Raw genomic sequence first — 16738 nt, forward strand, 5'->3', positions numbered from 1 at the left:
TTATATTCTCTTCTATTTAAATATCTATAAATTATATCATCGTAAATTTAAATACCTATAAACAATTGTAAAATTTCTAATGTCATTATGAACCTAAATTATTATTTTGTTTCAGTAATTAGCGTTTAAGGTTGACGTTTCCTAATGATTAAGTATGAACAAATTGCTATTAACGACATATTTTAAAATCAGGGATTCTAAATTTAACTCAACTTATCGTTATAAAAGAATATGTAGATAAAAAAAGTTTCGATATATGATTTCATTTTTCTTAATAATTAAAGTTAAAATTCAACTTTTTAAAATAAAGTATTAATAGTGTCATTTCCGCCAACTAGTAAAACATTTTTATAAGTTTAAAATGGTATTTTTTTTTTAATATAATGGCCGAGAAAGTTTTTTTGAACTATGTTTATGAACAGAAATAATGTTTTGATTACGTAAAGTTTGAAAGCTAATAACCAGAAAAAGTTTAACTTATTTTTATAAAGAGAAAGATGCAAAGTTATTATAATATCTTTGCTTGCGATCTCCGAGATCTGTGGACACAGTGACGTCATGAGGAGGAAAATCGTAGCTTCAGCTCTAAGAGCGGAGTGAACTAGCCCTTCTATTCTCTTCAGCCCTGGGTCTAGTGCCACTTTTGCTATAGCTTAAATATTAAAAAAAAAATTAAACAAAGCGTTTGAATCAATTTTAAACTAATAACGAAATTATTGCTTTAAAATTAAAAAAAATAATAATAAAAACTGCGCCAGATAAGAGTAATTGAAGTAGTTGCTTTATGCAGCTCATGTACGGAAATTTTTTTAAAAAAAAAATTATCCAGGTGCATCTAAAAGTGGATGAATATCCCAAGACACCTATCATCTGAAACATGCATGACATCCTTATTTATCCAGCTGTTTTCGAAATTGGCATTGATGATTATTTTTCTGTTATTTGTATATTGTCATCAGTAATAATGCATCAAGCATAATAATTTTTATTTATTTCTAAAATTGGTAATGATGCTGTATGCAATTTCTATTTACTTATTCATTCAAATCTGATTTTGTAAGATTTGATAATTTGTGTGAAAATTTCTTGTTTTAAATTCATACCATTGTTAATAGCTTTAAATCTAATTGTAGTATTAAGAAATTAAAACTAGAAATAAAAACTGGACAAATGAAGAAAAATTAAATTTGATTACAACAAAAGAAAAATTATATCGAAAACGCATCAAACAAAATTAAAAAAATACTAGGACTACCTAAAGAAACTATTAAATTTGCTAAATCAAATTAATCCCTTAAGAAATTTTCTGAATGTATTGTGAAAAAGCAATGGAATTTTTTATATGATTTAACTCACTCAGGAATTGAACACCCACAAACTTTTGTTAAGTGCATATTGAAAATAGCTTTAATTAATATTTCATTTCAGTTGGATTGAAAAATAAATGTACTTACATTAACAATTTTAAACGTTTCCTATTTTATCGATTCTGTTTAATTTCACGAGACTGATATTTATGAAGTTAAGAAAATCATGTTTAAGATTAATGAATCACTTAACTATGATGTTAAATAAAAATACTAAAAACTGGTTTTTAAACATCATAGTCACATTTTAGTATCTTTCTTTGAATAAAAGAATTTTTTCTGCCTGGTTTAAACTTTTGAACTTTATTCCAATACATAAATTTGGTGATACCAAACTCCTTAATAACTATCGTCCTGTTTCATTATTGTCTTGATTTTTATTAAAATTTTTGAATCAGTTGTAGATTCTAAAATATAAAACAATTTTAATTCAAAGAATTTGAAATTTATTAATCAATTTAGTTTTCTGCCTGGACTAAGTGGTGAAAATGTTTTGCAGAAGTTTTCAAACTTTTAAAAGTACTGACAATAGAATTCTGAATTAAGCTAAAGTTAATATAAATGTTCCCTCCTTTTGAGCAGTATTGTAATAGTAATCACAGAAATTGTGATCTTTTCTCCTTAAACTAATTTAAATGTAAATAAACAAATATAAAATTTTTCAGCATTATTAGTTTTATTTTTCAACAAGTAAATAAGCAACAATAGTTTTCTTGAACATTTATAATAAATTTTCTTTTGTATCAAAACATTTATAAATATTGTACATATCAAAGACAACTATCATCATTGATATTTTCAACAACACACAACGAGGTACAATAAATCATAGTTTTATAATTTTAAAAATTTTTTTAGCGTATAATATCAATATTGCTAAATAATAGGATAGAAAGTAACAATACTTAGCAAGTTAGAAGCATAAGATTCTATAAACATTTTTATTAACACTGCGTCTGGAATATTTTTTAACCTCTCTTCAATAGTCAAGAACTAAAGGTAATTAATTTTTGAAAAATATTACAGTTTGTATTTCATAAAAAAATTTCGCATATAAATATGTATTAGACCCTGTTTGCTCACTTTAGTATAAAAAAATTATAAGTCGAAATGCTTATCAAAAAACAATTCCTATTAGCAAAACTCTTTATATAGCCTTTGAAGACAGAGCATTCTAAAATTTCTTTATTTCATTTAATCAATTACGAGAAAAAGTAAAATAATTTAAAAATCACAAATTTATCCCCCCACATAATTTTCCATTCTTTCAGGTTTTTATAAATTTCTATTTCTATTTTCATTATTTTATTTTTGCGCTTCCGATTTTTGGTAACTCTAATTTCGAGAGTTATTTTGAAACATTACAGAGATTTTACATAGCGTTACTCAACCACTATTTCAGAATTATTGCGCATGCGCAAATATTTACGAGCGACTAATTCTCACTTTGGCCGGATCACGCTATTGGTCGAAAATGGCATCACTGTTTGGGGGCAGGGAGATGGGGGCTATTGGCTGGTGTTTACATGATTTTGGCGACAAATTTCGTATTCACCCGTGCTCGCTTGGAATTTATTCCTTCTTTTATCTTTTACAGTTATAAAGTAACAAAAATTGAAATAAATACANGCGTGTTAAACAGATCGCGTTTGAAAACTAAATCTAAAATCTGTCGCCAAAATACTATGCAATACACAGCATGGGTCTTCCCCCGAACAGTGATGTCATTTTCAACCAATAGTGCGATCCGGCCGAAGTGAGGATTAATCGCTCGTGAATATTTACCTACAAATTGCTGTAAGGAAGAGGGTTGAAAGTAAGGTTAGGGTTAATGTGCAAATACTGCGCATGCGCGAATATTTCCCTGCAAATTGCTGTAACGCTAAGAGGGTTGAAAGTGAGGTTAGTGTTACGGTTAATGCTACACAAAACTCTTTGCAAAATATCGCTCTTCTTTCAAATGATAGATTAACCGTTTACTTTTTAACCTTTAGCCTTTCAAAACCTTTTCTTTACCCCTAGTAATTTTGTATATTTATAAACTCTGTTGCTACTTAACAAAAATATACAAAATAACTACTGCTTAGAACAAAAGCTTTTTCAAAAAATAGATATGATGATAGATATTCCCAAGATGACTTAAGATGGCTTTTTAAAATGGTGAAAAGTTACAATTAAAGTGAGCGAACACTTTATTTACGTCTACTTTCAGTTTATGTTTTCTATAGAGTCGAGGACATTCTTCCAATGCCTGGCAGCCGATTTTTCTCAGCATCGCACTCGCAGCCACATTACTTGAAATGGTCATCATCGAAAAACCGTCATAGCGTGGATATTCGGTGATGAGTCGCCGGAGAATGGCCTCGGCCACATCTGCGTCATCAGCATACAAAGGTCCAACCAGTCCCAAATTAAGACAAGTCAATTTGATTGTTCCCCATCCGATGCAAGCGCCATCTTTCATTGCTACGACAGTTTGACTGTCCTTCTCTTTGCAGTTGAGCTCTATCGCGATGTCTCTTTTGTAGCCCATTAAAGAATAATCATACTCTAGCATGGACGGCAAAAAGGAATCTTGGAAAGGTAGAATCTCAACGCCTTCTGGGATGATATCGGATAAGGCTTCTGGGTTGAAAGCTACATCAAATTGAGTTTCATTTACCACGCATTTCCATTCTGTTTCCACCACGGGAAAGCCTCCTTTGTCACGATATAGTTCGAATTTATCAGGAACAGCATTTATGCAGACATCCATAGATCCAATGTGGTCCATGCATGCACTCCACACCTACAAAAAAAGAAAAAAAAAAGAACAAATTAGCTTTTTTTTCTTCATTAAAATTGAAACATATGATGGTCTAAAAGAGGAACAAACTCTGTTTTTTTAATCTATTTTGATAATGGCCATCGAAATGGGCGCTACGGGTGGCATAGAGCAGAACTCTTTACCTAAGGCAACACTTTACATACTTTCACAATTAGCGTGTGGGGAGTCATAGGAGAAGGAAGTAGTTTGGTTTCTGTCTTGATTTACAAGTAAAGTAAAAACTTTTAAGTTAGGAAACTATATGAAAATCAAAATTACATTGAACATAGTTCTATAAAAGAAAGCATCGTAGAAATTTAAAAAAATATTATTTAATACATATAATATTGCGTACTTAATATAATTCATATTGTACGTACAAATATATACATTATATTCAAGTATATATGTATATAAATTAGGTTGATTAGATAGCGGAATACTCTGTTTATCATTAGACTTTCAAGGGAGGAAAAAAATACTGTTAAAAAATAACAAATTTAAGCCGTGAACAAAGCGACAAATCTTTTATGTTTCTTGTCCGTCACACATGTGCTATGATATACAATCTTATTACATATGATAATATGGTGTTATTTTATGCAGTTGAAGTAATCGTGTATTAGTTACTTAACCCCTTCCTACTCGCTCCCGTAAAAATGATGGTGTAAGGTTTCGCCCTCTATTTCTCGCTCCCGTGAAATTTCTGGACAGTGGTGTTCAGTAGTAACGCGTCAATAAAAATAAAATTAATTCATTTCTTTTGCCCGGAAAACATTTTATTTCTCATTTTGCACACCAGATGGCAGTAACAGGATATTTTCACAATAATTGCAGATAGTTAGTTTATTTTAGACTAGATGTCAGCACTAATCAAATACGTGTATTTGGCAAAATATGTACTTTTATGATCGTTTTCTTGAAAATTAGCCGATCGTTAAGGGGTTAGCACAGATTTCATAGCATTTATTACCTTATATCCTACTCCTTTCCCACGGTATTTCTCCCGAACAGCATAGATACCCACAAATGCCAAGTCTTCGTGATGAATGAGACCGGAGCACACACCTATCACTTCACCTGAAAAAGTAATGATATCAAATTAAATCACACTCATGACAGATACAAAATGTAACAAATTGCTCAAAACAACATACATTTCACATAACCGTATAATAATTTGGAATCCCGCTAATACTTTCTACATTACTGAATAGTTGAATTTACGCAACGTCAGAGAAGAATGGTTCATCTGTGTTACGTCAAAAGTATGTGTGATAAAATATAGACTGTTCCGTAATGATCAACTTTGAGGCACGTTTTTCTGAATGCTTTTCAAAAATGAATTTGAAAAGAGAAGCCCATAAATTTCACTCGATAGGAAACAGAAACGCTATAGAATCACTTGTGAGGAAACATGAATAAAAAAAGTTCAAGTCTTAGTTTTCGCCGGCAATCAAACGAGTTCTGGTGTTTTTAGTTCTTTTATCTTCAGTGGTGATTCGTTATATTTTCAAATAGGTTTTGTCTTTTCTCTCGCTTAAATACTATTTTGCGACCCTACAATGTATATTTACTTTATTATTGATGACGATTCTAAAAATATAAGTTAAGAGTGGGGATTACGAAGCACTCTCAAATTTATTAAACGATAATTAATCAAGGAAAATTAATCGAAATTTTGCTAACATTCGAATTAAATTAGCTTATATTTTGTGTAAATCATACCTGATAATTCTGCCTGATTTTCCGAAAGAATTTTTTTTTTTAAATATTTAAAGCGATATTGCTTTTTATATTTAAAGCAAGCTTGCGTTTCTCTATTTCATTTTTTGATTTATTAATTGAACTTAGAAGTTTATTTTAATATCACTTCACGCAAATTAATTTAACATCGACATAAATGCAGGAAAATCAAACGATATTTTGTGTACATTTGATTTTCGTAATCTGACTTTACCACCACTTGTGAAAAGAGAAAGAGTACATGTATGAATATTCCGTCTTGCGTTATTCTTATACGTTTCTGAAAAGATATACATTGTTTTGCTTTCCCTCATAAAGTTCCTCTTTAGAACATCTCGTAAAGTGGCAAAAAATGAAAAGATTTATGGTATAATGCTGGAGAGTTGAAATTACCGCTTTGGTATTGTGTTGGAAATGCACTTCAACTTATTCATTATAAAGGCTATTTTGTCCTTCAAAAGCAACAATTGATAATCTCTTCTTGTAACACATAAAGTGAGATATATTTCTTTATTTTATCTTTAATAAGTTTTATTCATTGTGCGAGGAAGCGATTTTTTCCAGGAGTAAGTTTTATTTTATTTTTGGGGTTTACGACTGCTTATGTTCAACTCCGGAGCCTTGTAATTTTGAACCCAATCCAGAAGACAAGGGAATTCCTGTATCAAGTATTGGGATAAATTTGCCTTCGAGGACTTTTTTGATGGAACTAACCCGCATTTGTGTTACATAGAGAAAAAACCACGAAAACCTCCCACGGTTTGCCTGACAGCAGGTGACTCTAACCCATAATCCGTCTACCATTGAGGACATTTTACGTCAGCACTGTGGTCGGGGAGAGCCGGGTGCGGAATTCGTTTCAACCAGACATCGATTGGATTCGAACACGTGTTAACTCATTGGTAGGCGAGAGCTCTATCTCCTTAGCCACTAAAGCTCTCGTGATGATATTGTCTGCAAACGATGTGTATTCGTTAATATGAAGTGACTCAAACTTTTCCATCTCAAATTTGTAGCTAAAATGACAACATTCCAGCTACCTTGCTACCATCATTTCTTTTTTTCCCTACAACATTAGGACAAGGAGTAGTGAAAAAATTGCTTTTATAACTTAATTAGTTTTTGGAGAATTCCATGACTAAGTTATAAAAAATTGAGGAATATATTTATATTGAGGCAAACTAAATTATACCAATTTTAAGAGAAATTGCTAGCATAAAGAATCACAATAGCACTCTTCAAATTATTAATAACCACTCAGAATTTTAAGAGTGATTTGTCAGACACAACTGCAACTCCAGAAAATTACTGGTTTGAAAATAACTTTTGCTTCAAGAATCAGATATGCTTGTAGTTATGTTTAGAATAACACCTATCTTCAATCATATGTATTGCGGATGAGCAAAATTATGGATATTGAAAATTTTTTACACTAACTCTATGAAAACTAATTTTCTTTTAATAGCAAATGTTCTGATAGTTTTACACGACAAAATTATTGGTACGGTTTGACAGCTTTTTTAGTACAGTTTGATAGTTGTTGGTATTTGAAGCTTTTAGAAATCTTGTCATATTTGCACTTGCAAAATTTTGATAGACCAAAATAAGTTGAGGAAGTTGTAACTTCATTCTAGTTTTAATCCTTTGACGCAGATACTAAAATATAAAATCCAAAAAAGTAGTTAGAAAAAAAAATCAGTCGTAATCAAATATTAACCAATAATTTATTTTTAAAATGAAAGAAATTTCAATCGTGTATAACTGTTTCTCTTGGATCTAAATAACTGCAAATGAGTGTAAATTTGAAAAGTTATTGTCTGGAAGTACTTAGTATAGAAATATTTTCCTTGCAAAATGTCATATAGTGCTGGTCCCAAATGATGAGATTTGTCTTCTCTTCATAACCAATATCAAATTTTTCGAGTACCAGATGAACTATGTCATTCTCTCCAAATAACAGACAAAGCCGCGATGGCTCAGGGGATAGAGCGTTCGCCTTCCAATGCTGCGAACCGGGTTTGAATCCCAGTCGATACAAATTCCGCATCCGGCTAGCCCCGACCACAGGGTCGGGAAATATCCTCAGTAGTAGACGGATCATGGGTTAGAGTCTCCTTGCCGTCAAGCTAACCGTGGGAGGTTCTCGTGTTCTTCCTCTCCATGGAACGCAAATGCGGGTTAGCTTCATCAAAAAGTCCTCCACGAAAGCAAATTTCTCCCAATATTTGATCCAGGAGTTCCCTTGTCTTCTGGATTGGGTTCAAAATTACAAGGCTACGGATGTCGAACATTAGTAGTCGTAAACCCATAAAATTGGATCGGCTGTTCAACAACAGTTATTAAAAAAAAATGTGAAAAAATAATAACAGACAAAATAAACAAACTGAAAGGAACTACGAAAGCAATTTCGGGTGCAGTATTGGTGCCCCCTAGATTATGCTGAATTTTTGCACATTACAAGAGTTTTACTGTTTTAAAATCACTGAGAAATCTACAGTGACACAAATTGGTTTTCATTATTCCTTAAAATAGAACATCCGGGACATTTCAGTCATTCATAACATCATAACTTAGTAAATAAACACAATGTAATTACGTAAAAATGACATTTCCGGTTTGTTTAAACGTTTCCGTTGGACAAAAATGAGACATAATTCTCAGCAAATAATAACGAGACGCATTTACGGTGTCCTTAAGCTATATAATAATGCTGTTGTCACTTCACAAGTTTTAATTGCAATGACAACTAAAACTTATTGTTCTTAAGTTATTTATTAGGTCATTATTTTTCTTTTAAATAATATTATTACGTCGCTGACAGAAATTACTTGTAAGTGCGAAGGCTGCTCTTCAACGGCTCTGTTATCTTATGAGATATAGCATTTTTTTAGAAAATAATATTCTATTTTTGAAACTGCTGTATGCTTCTTACAATTTTGATTAATAGGTTCGATTTTGACAATCTTAAGGCATCCGATTGGATAAAAATCAGCTATTTTGACGAAAATTAGGATTTTTTTTACTATCCATATTTAAACTCTAGTTCATTACCTTTCCAAAATCCTTTAAAATAATTATCTCCGGTTTTCAGAAATAAGGTTACGATTGTTTTTTCGTATGTAAATTTAGGTAAGCAAATTCACGAAAAAGTAACTAAAATGCTTTTTGTTTTGTTTCAAAATTTGATCCCTCATTTATTTGAATAAATTATAGTTTTAGGACAAATAAGATTCATTGTCAGAAAGTAATTTTAAAATTATAAATTTTTTGTTGTCATAATTTTCCTTGTATTGTTATACATTTTCTGAGGTACGTTGATTGTGAGAAATTTTTTTAGCTAACACGCTAACGGAAAAAAAAGTTATTCACAGAATTCTTTGAAATTTTGAATGTAGATTTTGTATAATGTTAACGACATTTTGAACAGGTCAAAGTTTAAATTTGTTATTTTTATCAAGTTTCATATAAGAACATTTAGAATTTATCTTTGAAAATTCGATATTAAACAATGTATTTTGTTCTATTTAATTATTTTTTAAAAATTTTTTCTTAAGATTTTAGTTTAAAACACAGGTCACCATTTTATTGATCTAGAAAAAAAATTTATTCTGAAATTTATGCATTACAATTTACAGTAGATCTGTATGATTGACTTGAAAAATAAGGAAGTTAGGTAACTTGAAAATTATATCACTTGAAGTTCAAATTTAGCCATTTGTGAAAAATATTATGTAAATTTTTAAACTTGGTATTAAATTTATAATTTTAGGGCCCGTTCTTACCAAACATAAAATTAAAATTTTAATTAAGCCTTTTTTTAGGAAAAAAATTGTGTCAATACTAGTCGGGTACCTTAATTATCGTCCTGTGTGCTGATTATGAAAATCGCTCAAAATGAAAATACGAGAATCCCAGAAAATGAAAAATGTTGTTAATTTTTTTTTTAATATTTAAAAAGTCTCTCCAACAATGCATAGTTTGCACTCAGAAAAATATACAAAAAGTTCGAATTTTTCTAAGCGAACAATATTTTCCAGACAATATTTTGAAAAACAAATCAGTTACAAACTGTAGCAGCAGTTGTTGCGGCTTGACAATTTCCTCAAGAAATTATAGCTTTAATAAAAGTTTTCTTAAAGTTCTGGGTCTGATAAGATATTGGGCAATTCCATCATAAAACATTTGAATTTATTTATAAAAATGGCATCATCTCGTAAAAAAATACGTTAAAATAAAGTGACCTGACTTCGTGAAATCTTGAGAACAGTCCTCAAATTTCAGTGATTGTCTTCGAAAACTTCAAACTTTTTGAGGACAGAAAATGTCAGCAAATATAAATATGTGTACTCAAATGTCCTCGAATTTCTCGGAAAACATAAAATCTTTTTTTTCACATGCAGTAAAATATATTTCATTTTATAACCGTCGTTGAAAAGCCGACCCAATTTTTGGGTTTACGACTACTAATGTTCAACTCCGTAGCCTTGTAATTTTGAACCCAATTTAGAAGACCAGGGAACGTCTGGATTAAGTATTGAGAGAAATTTGCCTTCGTGAAAAGCCTTTGGATGGAACTAACCCGCATTTGCGTTACATGGAGAGGAAGACCACGAGAATATTCCACGGTTACCTGACAGCAAAGAAACTCTAACCCATGATCTGTCTACCACTGAGGATATTTCACGTCAGCACTGTGGNCGCATTTGCGTTACATGGAGAGGAAGACCACGAGAACATCCCACGGTTACCTGACAGCAAAGAAACTCTAACCCATGATCTGTCTACCACTGAGGATATTTCACGTCAGCACTGTGGTCGGTGCAAGCCGGATGCGGATTCGTATCGACCAGCCATCACTGGAATTCGAACCCGGCTTACCTCATTGGAAGGCGAATGCTCTATCCCCTGAGCCATCACGACTCAATGCAGTAAAATATTAAAAAACAAATATCGAAGGTGCGCATGTTTTTTTGTTGATAAAAATACGTATAAAAATATCGATGAGCAAAATATCGTGATCGTTTATTGGGGTCGGTGTTCAATTTCGCGACGGCTTGGAAAAGCAATAGCCAATGCATGGACATTATGACCGATGAGTGTCTAAAAATAATGTATTTTATTCCATGAAAATTCAGAATTCTTTCTTTCGTTAAAGTTAATTGCTACCACAATTTAAACTAAAGAAAAGAAAATCCTTATATGCAACAAACCTGCAGTTATGAAAACATAATTTTTTTTCTCACATTATTTAGCAAATACTATAACTGATATAGTGAGATTTACTATACTGCTCACTTGCCAAATGTAACTATAATTCGAAATTAATTATGTTGCGTAATTTTTAAAATGTCATTACCTGATTCTGTGACCGCAATGTAAAATGCTTCTGGGTCTACTTCAAACCAAGTGTAAAGTGTCTGTGTACCTTCCTGAAGTTTTGTTTCTTTCCACACTTCCAGAACCTGCGGTATGTCTTCTCTTTGCATGACACGTACGCTGTACTCTAAATCACACATTATTCCTGTTCTCGCAACTAAAAAGAAAAAAAGAAATCTGGTATAGAATCACTGGTCATTGACTTACAATCTATATGGTTGAAGATGTACGGTATTTTCAGGAGTTAACTCTTTGCATTCGAACGGTAGGTCTCTGGCCACCGTTAGAAGAAGAAGATCATTGATACACAGACACCTGACCTATAATCTCAGCCCCAGCTGAGTTTTTATTAACAAGATGGTGGGTAAATATTCTGGATATTGCTGGCTAACGTGCAGTTATGTTTCTCCACATAAGTTAGAATGTTAATGAGCGTGAAGTTAATTAAATATAACGCCATATCGCATGTCGAATTCGTTAAAGTGTAATTCTTCCTTGTCTACGTCTTTTATTTAACCTAGATTTATTATTTGTTTTTGCATTTTATTGTAGCCGTGATTATTGCTGTTTTGTGTTATCTAGCAATTTCGTTGCACTGTTTGTTTATGTTTTGCATAACTTTGTGCCTGTCTTTCTGTTAAGTAAGAAATTAATCAAATCTTTATTTATAAAAGAATATAAAATGTGAAACTTTAGAGAGTTTATATTTGGCGGGCTAGTTTTACTCGGAATAGAATGGAAAGAGTAGTTGCAAGCGACAAATGCCACGTTTCAACACCCAATTTTAATCGTTACACACGCTGACGTCATTTGCTGGTATCTAATGTGACAGTCAAGATATTATTTTGATAAACGTTGTAAACAGGGTATAAATGGGAAAAGTTTAGAAAGTGGAAAAGTTTTATTAATTTCTTTTATACAAAATACATTTGTAAATTAAATTAAATATATCTAGATGTAAAAGCCAATCAACTTAATTATTTAATTTAAAGTGAAATTAAAACCACTAAGATTTTCAACAGCCATGCGAAATATTTGCATTTCTTTCCGAGAATGAGTTTTCCAAGAATTAGTAAAAACAACTTCCGAAAAACAATCTTACTCAAAAATGTATTTATATTTTGACCAGGTTAGAATTCGATATCGTAAAGACTATTATGCTAATATTTGTTGCAATTATTTATACGTAGTGGAGGTTAAAATTTTGTTTATCAGTTTTTTGAAATTCTATTTTAGCGTTCATAGGATTAGCAATAGAAGAAAAATAGTAATAAAGCCACTTTTCTCGGAATCAATCAAGACGCACTTAGGTTATTTTTTCAATCGCACGGCAGTGTATTGGTTAGTAAGACGCTATTTGCTGTAAACTGAAATATATTATTTAATTGGCAGCGATAACGCCAGGATAACCTGGATGACTGGCAGGGCGCTAGACTCACGTTCGTGAGAACGGGAGTTCGTGTCCACCTCGCCGAAGACTCCCCGGGTGCATGTTAAGTCTGTTGGGTCACAAAGTCATCCATGTTCCTATGACAAATTATTCCTCTGGGGGGTGCTGGATTGTAGATGAATCGTTCTCTGGGTCACGTCATAATTACGATCTGTGGATGAATGAATGAATATATGAATGGGTTCGCCCCATAATTGGATGTAACGTAAGAGTGTGGCAAAAGTCGAATTCTTGGTCATAGATGGCGCCACTGCAAAACAAATGCAATCGCGCCACCAGTGCCTTAATGGACTACGACAACAGCAACAACAATAGACAGCGAAGATGTTTAGTTTAAGTTATGTTCGTGTTAATTTCTCTTAGCTTTTCTGAATTTGGAATTAACTTAGATATTATATAGATTTAATTTATCCTTTCATTTATTACTTTATTTTGTAAATAGTGATAAAGTTTAATTTTAAACTGTTTATTTAAATAAACTTTAAAAAAGTTTTACTTCTGAAAATAAATAAATCATTCTTTAGGCAACAAAAAATTCATGTCAATCAATCATTTCAGCTACTAATGAGCACGACAATTCAATTAATTTTCTTACTAATAATTTCTTTTGATGTCTGAGGAAGTCACCACAATTTATAAGATCTCAGGGAGTGTACACAAGCTTTGCATAAAATAGTAATTTGTCCCAATAATGCCCAGCCTCAAATGATGGCCTATATTTTTTAATATTTTATAACCGTCGTTCAACAGACGACCAAATTTTCGGATTTACGACTACTAATGTTTAACTCCAAAGCCTTGTAATTTTGAACCCAATCCAGAAGACAAGGGAACTCCTGGATCAAGTATTAGGAAAAATTTGCCTTCTTGGAGGATTTTTTTGATGGAACTAACCCGCATTTGTGTTACATAGAGAGAGAAAACCACGAAAACCTCCCACGGTTAGCCTGACAGCAAGGGACTCTAGCCCATAATCCGTCCACCATTGAGGATATTTTACGTCAGCACTGTGAGCCGGGTGCGGAATTCGTTTCCTTTGAGGAGGACTTTTTGATGGAGCTAACCCGCATTTGCGTTATATGGAGAGGAAAACCTCTCATGGGTAGCCTGACGGCAAGGGGACTCTAACCCATGATCTGTCTACCACTGACTATATTCTGCGTCAGCACTGTGGTAGGTGCAAGCCGGATGCGGAATACGTATCGACCAGCGATCGCTGGGTTTGAACCCGTTTCACCTCATTGAAAAGCAAGCGCTCTATCAACTGAGCCATCACGGCACGTATTTTTATATATAGTATAGTATTTTTTATATATAGTATAGTTACCCCCCTTTTAAGTAGTTATTATGAAAGTGAGACCTGGACTTAGACAAATAAAAATAAAAAATATAAATAAATATTTGATTAAAAAAAAATTGAAATTTTTTTGGACTAATTTGAATAAATTATTCACAGTGGAGAATTACGGTGGAATATCGAGCTATAGTGAAAAATTATAGTGGATTTTTTTTCGCATTGTATTTCGGCCCTCATTGCTCTACTGGTTGAAAGGATATTGTTTATTCTAATTTTAAACGATCCGTTTTTTAGCTAGTTGTATAAGAGAGTAATTAAGTCTATAGGGATATTAAATTTCATGAAATTATTTATTAGAAATGTCACAAATATATACCAGCAAGAAATGTTATTAGTCTGGATGAAAAAAAATAAAACTGGTAACCCAACAAATTCTTTTAGTAGTTTATTTGTTTGCGGGGTTAGATTTATTTAATTCCCCACTACTTAGTTCAAAATAAAAATTGTATAATCACTCTTTGAACTAACATTGATTCAAATTTAGATGGAAATTATTGTTGTAAGTTTAGACTTATGATGACTAATGCTTCTGCATTTCTCTAGTCATTATCTGCTCACTGTCATATTCCAGTCGCCCAAGGGCATAATCATAGATGAAGGAGTCAGTTGTTCGCTTCGCGGACAGGCACTCCGGATCAACACTTAGTCCAAGTCCAACATTGATTAGATATGTGATTAGACTTACAATGATTAAAGTAAAGGCAAAATAAGTCTCTCAAAATTAGCATTGTTACATTTTAAGCTACAGCTTTTTATTTATTTCCATTTTGATTTTGTACGAATCCTCTTATGAATCATCCGTGCCAGCAGTGTTAAATTGAAAACCAATAAGCTCAAAACCTAGGGAAGGACCCCAAAAAGCGATGATTAGGCGATATTAAAACAAAAGATCTAATTACTACGAACATTACAAATTGACGCTATGCATTAACGTAAATGAATATTACAAACTTAGGAAGCCTAGGCCCACCTAGGGCTGTAGAGCTATAAAAGAAGAAAAAAAATGCCTTTTATCACTCCTCTGAATTTTCCAATTAGATGTTGGAATACCCTGCATTTTTTTTAAATCTCTTTTTTGCTTCTTAGTTCTCGAATTTATCCATTGCTAACCAATTTGTTCCATGCCCGTTTTCATGAACAAAAATATTTTTTGTTAGTTTTAACTATTTTTGGGATATATAACTATGTAAATAATAATAATATAAACCTACAGAAAAAAAAATCAAAAATTATAGGTCAATAAAAATTTGAGCATAGTAAAAATCACGCTTTTTATTTTCTCTACTTTTTATTTTCATGTCAGACATAGTATAACGACATAGTATAACTTGAGAAGATATTATAACGACTTTCTTTCATTTGATTCAGATGCAACATAGCCGTATCGGTTTTAGTGATATTTACTATAGATTCAGCCATGCAAAGTCACCCAAGAGTGCAACAATTCAATATTATACGAATAAATGTATATAAATTTTTGCTATGATAAAAATTTTATTTTATTAGTTAGTATATAGTAAATTAAAATGGAAGAATATTTGTTAAGTGTATATTTTATAAATTGGAAATGTTTTTAAATAAGGTTAATAGAAAAGATACATCTATAATGTCTATTTTTCATTTTATTATATTAGTTTTTTAAAGTTATTTGTAAGTTGTATTTTATTGTACAAATACAGCAATACTTTTCAAAAAAAAAAAAAAACTGGTAAATTCTTGATTAAATTTTAATAGTTCGACACAATAGCTTATAATATAAGTCTTCTCGATTTTAATCTAATAACAAGCAGTATTAATTGGTAAGAAATGCTTTTTGAAATTGATTAAGATTTAAAAATTTGCTATAGATTTTCATTTCAAATTTCATTATTTTAAGTAGGGCAAAAAAATTTTGTGCGCATTAGCAGCATGCCACAGTGCACCAACAAGCGCTTCAGTTTCTTACAATAGTAACAACTTTTAAGTCAAAAATTAAATATTTTATTGCAATGCAAATTGTATTATAAATTAAATAAATATTGGTATGCAATGCAAAGTCCATCTTTCAAATATTCAAAATAATAAACATCTAATATGCAACAAAATAAAAAAAATGTATTTTAAAGTTTCAATTTATATTTAAACACGCCAATTTACACTCATGAAAAATCCACCCTGAGTATTAAATTTAAACTGTTCTCATCAGTTGAAAATGGCGCATAAAAGAAAAAATAAATAAATACCTGTAAACCTATTCTTATGCAAGGTGATAAATTTCTCACGTGTGAATCCAAAAAATATAGCCCGACTATTTCTGCAACTTGCAACTATTTATTCTTTGGCAAGCACAATAATGCAGTTTTTGTTCGGTCCGTTTTCAGGAGAGCTCATTTGTGAAACTAAAGCACCTAGTAATAAAAATCTCTCCGCTCAACGGGATGTCAAGTGCAATAATGAGAAAAGGATATCATTTCCCTGCAGTGGATAATATATCTGATAACATTTGACTCTCTCGGAAGGAAAACCCAGGGATGCGATGTTAACTAGACTCAATGATAATCCTGCGTTGCCTAGCAACCACGCATGCCAAACGGGGAGGCGGTGGTCAAACAAGCTCTCAACTTCCTCTCTCTGGGATGCTGTTGCGTAGGTGCAGT

At 31.8% G+C, this 16738-nt stretch overlaps 1 protein-coding gene across 1 annotated transcript; it reads right to left on the reverse strand.

Annotated features, from left to right (window-relative positions):
• Window positions 1-3187: 3187 nt before the first annotated feature.
• Window positions 3188-16533, reverse strand: LOC107445221 (uncharacterized). Its single transcript, XM_016059569.3, has 4 exons — window positions 16325-16533; window positions 11276-11452; window positions 5147-5253; window positions 3188-4155 (listed from the first exon to the last, which is right to left on the reverse strand). Exons 2-4 carry the CDS (start codon window positions 11433-11435, stop codon window positions 3520-3522), a joined length of 903 nt encoding a protein of 300 aa, XP_015915055.2. The 5' UTR covers window positions 11436-11452; window positions 16325-16533; the 3' UTR covers window positions 3188-3519.
• Window positions 16534-16738: the final 205 nt, after the last annotated feature.

Source organism: Parasteatoda tepidariorum, chromosome 9, assembly GCF_043381705.1.
Source record: "Parasteatoda tepidariorum isolate YZ-2023 chromosome 9, CAS_Ptep_4.0, whole genome shotgun sequence".
Lineage (NCBI taxonomy): Eukaryota > Metazoa > Arthropoda > Arachnida > Araneae > Theridiidae > Parasteatoda > Parasteatoda tepidariorum.